We start from the raw sequence: 5,604 nt of genomic DNA on the forward strand, positions 1-5,604 counted from the left end.
AACTGAACCAATATGTTAATAGTAGCATTAATCATAAAGGGGATTTAATGATACAAAAACTTTCTTCTATGTGTATTTTATTACAAAGTTCATATTTATAAGGCACGGTCCATTAATCTCTTTTTGCTGTGTCACGGTGAGAAAGCTTTCTCTCCAGCTGAGTTGTATTGTTGTGTATGTGGTGACCTCTTGTTTATACCATGGCCCAGACAAATGCTCATTTATAAGTGGCCCAAAGGATTCAGTTAATTTTGTTTTCACCAGAGGTAGGATGAACAGGCCAAATGGCTTGTGGCAAGAAGTGTTTCATTTCAGATAATCACATGGCTCCCCAGTATTAAACAGTTTAATGTGACTGTGCTCCAAGACTCCACTGAGCCATTAGCTAACTTTGAGAGTCGGAGGGTTGTTTTTCTGTGACAAAGCAGTGCAAGGACAGCAATGAACACTTTGGCATCATTATATAGTGCACCTCTTAAAGAGAAGAGCACATCCAGCTATGTTATATATTTTGTTGTTCTTATCATCAGTCATGACTTGACTTGGTTTATTATTTCACATCAGTGAATGTGTCTTGTTAAGAATGATGAGTCCTCAGAGGGATGAAGGTTGTTGCAGTTCATTGGATGCAGCATTTGTGACTGAGCTTTTAAGAAGCGTCACTGACATCAGGATTAACTGAGATTATATGCTACTAACAGCAAACAGGTACATACTCTTACACCTTTATGTACTGAATTTTATACCCTGATGGTAATTTGTATTACGGGGGAAATATTTGAATGTCAAACTCCTAAATATAAATGAGCATTTAATTTTCTGGCACGTGGCGCTGGTATAAGCAGGTAGCAGAGTGTGACGTGCATATTTAAATGGATTCGGTAAAGGTAATCACTGACTGGTTCTTGGCTACGATGTTATCCATTCAAATCAAACATGCACCTCAGTTGGTATATTATCCTTTATATTCTCCTTTCAATTGCAGCAAATATGAAAGGAATTATGTGTGACAAGTTAATGGGCAAAACTGAGATGTAATATTTTTGGTTTTGTATTTTGTTCTCGCTATGTTTTGTTATGCAAAAGACACCGTAGAGGTGACTTACAAAAATATGCAAAACATAACAATCTATTATTGTTGTTGTGGTGGTAGATTTGGGGTTTTACTTTACATTTCACAGACAATTGACCATACTCCTTCATGAATTAATTTATGACACATCAAAAGAACAAACTTTTGTGCTCCCAATTATGTGTATTTATTGTACTATTTAAATATTTTATAGATGCAAGGCAATGTTCCTAGTTTGACTAGTTTTGCATCAACATGAATAGTTTGTGTCTGAACTGATGGAATGTAAAGTGGGCCCCACATTTTCAGTTTGTGAAATTACGATAATTTGCTAACTACTCTCTTCCTGTTTTTCTCTCCCTCTTCATTGGACAGCTTTGCATAAACCCAGATGCCTCCCCTCCCTCTTGACGAGCGCATAGTGGTCATTCAGCGCCCTAAAAACATATCCCTGTGTGAGGCTTCCCCACAAACCATCCCACAGCATTCCTCTCAAATATCAACCTCCTCCAATGGACAAGTCGCCCACCCTCCTCATATCCACCATTCTCAGTCCCATTTCTATTCACCCTCCTGTAAACCTCTGACTCTGGAATGCAAGCGCAGATCCTCCCGCGTACTGAAATTCAAGGGTGACCAGCCTATTATCCCAGCGGGCGTCAGACACATCCCTAGCCACTGCCACAGCAATGGCACAGTAACTCTCGGCCCACGGCTACCGTCCCACACACATACTATTGATATCAGGGTGAGTGTGGACAAAGGAGGACGGGGAGCATACAGCAACTCATTAGGACGTAACGGAAGTGTAAAAGGTGGCAGAGGGAAATGCACTTCGTTACAGCTTGATCAAGGACAATGTGAGAGAAAAACTGGAACTGCAGGGAGGCCAGGTGGAGCCGAACAGAAGTCACAGCGAAGTCGCCATAGTCAGCTGTCGACTTCCCCTGGAGGCATTCTACAATTTGTCCCCGCCCAGGCGCAGCAGCATAAGTTCAGGGGAGAAAAGGAGAAGGAAAACACTAGTTTTCTTAACAGACACGACCAGGAATTCCCCTCTTTGGGTCACAAGAAGAATTCCAAACTGGGAACTGTCCATCAAAGCCATAATAGTCACAATCTGTCCTACCACCACAACTCTGTCCCTGTACCCCATGCCGCCATCCTAAACTCCAACTATCCCTCATCCCCTCCCCCCCAACCCACCCATGTCCCAATCTCATTTCAGCAACTCAACCAGCCCCGCCCGTCCCGTAGCAGGGATCACCGTCCTCACATTCTCCATGGTCTACCCCTTTCCCCCTGCTCCTCTCATGCCGGAGGTTTCCCCAGCCCTGACCATACCTGCACCATCGACTGCACCCACCCACTCAGTTGTGGCTGTTGGAGGCTGGTAAGATGCAGAGGGTATAAGGGGCACTCAGCTGGCTGCCAAGGAGGTGGTGGAAGCTCTTCCACCTCATTTTCCTGTGTTCACAATGTCGGCGCTATGAAGACAGGAGGCAAAGAAATGGGTATGAGAGACATGGGTGGGTGTCTCTCCACCGCCTCCACCTCCAACACCTCCTCCTCCAACAGCACTGCTTCTGATTGCCGAGCAACCCTGTTCAAACCCCTCCGCTGTGCCTCCTGCTCTGGTGAGGCTGGAAACTTTGAGAGTCCTGCTATCCTTCGTAAGAAACTGGTTGGAGGATGCCTGCCCTGTAACCCTCTGTGCTCTTCGGCCCCTCTCCGGGCAATACAAAGCTGTGTCACAGGCTGCAACCCAAAAGCCTCTCAGACAGGCAGTTCCACCTGCAGCTACTGCAGCAGCGACCCCATCGTGGTGACATTCAACCCTCGCCGAGGCAAACCTCCAGGAAGGGGCATGGGAGCACCTCATTCAATGGGTATGTTCCCACCCGATGATGATGACTACAGCGTGCGTACTATCTGGCCTGAAGAATTGGCAAAGAAGATGACCCATTCTAAAGCCCAAAAGAATCACTGTGCCGGGATGGGCATAGGGGTCGGGAAGACTGGTGCAAGCCAGGTCCAAAATGGCAGCAACGGAACAGGCCTTGTCCTCCTGGACTGTCAAAACCTCCAGGACTATGCACAATCTCAGCTAACGGACCACGCTGGTCGAAGACGGCTGCAGCAGGGTAAAATGGCTGCGCTCGATTTTATGGGCTACAGGTCAGGATCTGGGTATGATGATGGCAGAAACTCCCTGAAAAGGCTTCTGAATAAAGCCGAAGATGCAGGAATGGGGGACTCTCCTGAGCATGAAAGAGATACAGCATATCCTCGTTCCCCATCTCCCCGTTCCATCTCTCCACCATCACCTGTGTCCTTTTCGCCTCCACCGTCCGCCCCTACCACACTCATCAAACCCAAACCCTGGCAGAGAGACAGAGAGGGAGGGCATTCTCTGCCGTCGGCTCAGTCGCTTCACCTGGCCCTGAACTCGCTGAACAGAGAGCAAGATGAGGAGAATAGCAGAAGTAAGAATTTCTGACACTTCACCTTTGCAAATGATAAACCGTATAGGTAAAATATAGTGAGCACAGCACGTTCAAGGACATTATCTCAATATGCAATGCAATCAGTCACATAAAGCTAAGTTATATTAGGCTGAATGCCCTTTTGCAGTATGTTCTGCAGTTATTCATCAAATCCCTCTTTAGTTTCAACTTGTGACCACTGTTGATTCTAAACTCAGTATTTTGTCAGATGCATCCACATTTCAGAACATATAGCTTCTTTGGAGTTCCATTTAGATTAGTGGCCATTGCTGGACTTCATTTATAGATGAAAAATACTGCTAACTAGCTTTCAGACCAATGTGATCCACTTGTGAATTAGTATTTTCACTGGTGATTCAGTTACTTAGTTATTTCTTCACCATGTATGTGTTTTTTTCTTGCTCTGTCAACACAGTTTAAAGCATAACAGTATTCACATCGTACACAAAACATCTCTCAACACTTTTTGTCTGTCTTGTCTTCTCCCAGTGCACCTTTCACTGCCGCTCTCCTCATCATTGCCGGCCTCTCTATCCGATGAGACTGTGATGACTCCCGATGCAGAGAACGCTGTGGTCAGTCCCATCCTGCCCTTCCTTTTTCTGGGGAACGAGAGAGACGCCGAGGACCTGGACCTGCTGCTACACCTCAACATCGGTTACGTGGTCAACGTGACCACACACCTGCCCCTCTACCATGTCAACTCTGGACTGCGCTACAAAAGGCTGCCAGCCACTGATAACAGCAAGCAAAACCTTCGACAATACTTTGAGGAGGTTTTTGAGTTCATTGGTGAGACTCCCATCTCTGACATTATATTGTGTTTGCGAGTGTATATAAAGAATATGCAGTAACTTAATATTTAGTAACTTGTATTAATACACTAACTTGCCCAACACTGATGATTAGTGTCAATAGACAGACTTTAACAATGGGTGAAGTCAATGAACTGTATCTGATAACTAGATTTTTTTCTTAGTGATTATTCTTACTCAAAAAAGAGAATGAATGCATTGACTTGCAATGTGATCATTAGCTAGTTTATTTCCTTTCAAAGCTGCAGCATTGACTATTGTGACTGTCATCATGAAGTGAGTTCCCGTCCCTGCTTAATGCCACCCAAACTGTGGTAGATGAGATTTAAGTTTTTTAGTGTTTTGTGTTTATCGAAAAGTTAGTAAGTAGAATGAAATGTTGAAAAGGATTATTGGTTAATGTATATTTATACTTTAAAAGAAACCCCCTGAAGTTTCGTGGAATGTTGAATAATATTAAGAACATTGTAAAAGAGCATAATTCTGTGTATCTTTCACAGGCCGAGCTAGGCACTTGTTAATTACAATAGTAGTAACCATGACAACTATGATGAGCATAATAGTCTAACAGCTGGCCAGCAAGCAGCATCAAGCCAGTTTTTACTTCATCATCTGTTTTGTTGTTCTTATCCACAGAGGAGGCATATCAGAGTGGACAGGGAGTGTTGGTGCACTGCCAGGCGGGCGTGTCCCGTTCCGCAACCATTGTCATCGCCTATCTTATGAAGCACACCCTCATGACAATGACAGATGCCTACAAATATGTGCGAAGCCGCCGTCCCGTGGTGTCCCCGAATCTAAACTTCATGGGCCAGCTTTTGGAGTTTGAGAGGGACCTCAACTCTGGGGTGACTCCTCGTATTCTGATGCCTAAACTAAACGGTGTGGAAACGCAGGTGTGAGAAAGGTCTGGTGGTCAGGAGTGTGTAAAGTTAAAAAACATGAGATTAAAGTGGCTTTATTGAGCGTGAAAGAAAGAGAGCAGCACATTTAAAAAGAAATGTTACAATTGGAAAACGGTGATGTGTTTGGCAATTAGTGCACTTTTAATACTGTGAAATATGAGACAAATGACTGGATGGCTCATTTGTTTAAGTAGTAACTCTTTAACAGTTGACCATCATTCAGTAAAGTGTTTATAAGATAATGTGCCAATATTTTGTATAGATTTAACATCACTCTCAGATATCTAACTTCTTCCTTTTCTGAT

General features: G+C 44.1%; 1 protein-coding gene across 1 annotated transcript; it reads left to right on the plus strand.

Annotated features, from left to right (window-relative positions):
• Positions 1-1,463: 1,463 nt before the first annotated feature.
• Positions 1,464-5,296, plus strand: si:dkey-175m17.7 (dual specificity protein phosphatase 10). The gene is made up of 3 exons (XM_062433132.1): positions 1,464-3,558; positions 4,069-4,371; positions 5,031-5,296. Exons 1-3 carry the CDS (start codon positions 1,464-1,466, stop codon positions 5,294-5,296), a joined length of 2,664 nt encoding a protein of 887 aa, XP_062289116.1.
• Positions 5,297-5,604: the final 308 nt, after the last annotated feature.

This window comes from Scomber scombrus, chromosome 14 (genome assembly GCF_963691925.1).
Source record: "Scomber scombrus chromosome 14, fScoSco1.1, whole genome shotgun sequence".
Lineage (NCBI taxonomy): Eukaryota > Metazoa > Chordata > Actinopteri > Scombriformes > Scombridae > Scomber > Scomber scombrus.

Bases quoted from the DNA above. Each gene is read 5' to 3' on its own strand.
- si:dkey-175m17.7 (XM_062433132.1), top strand. From the start codon at position 1,464: ATGCCTCCCCTCCCTCTTGACGAGCGCATAGTGGTCATTCAGCGCCCT. The intron at 3,559-4,068 runs GTAAGAATTTCT...GTCTTCTCCCAG, and splicing joins AGATGAGGAGAATAGCAGAA to TGCACCTTTCACTGCCGCTC. The intron at 4,372-5,030 runs GTGAGACTCCCA...TCTTATCCACAG, and splicing joins GGAGGTTTTTGAGTTCATTG to AGGAGGCATATCAGAGTGGA.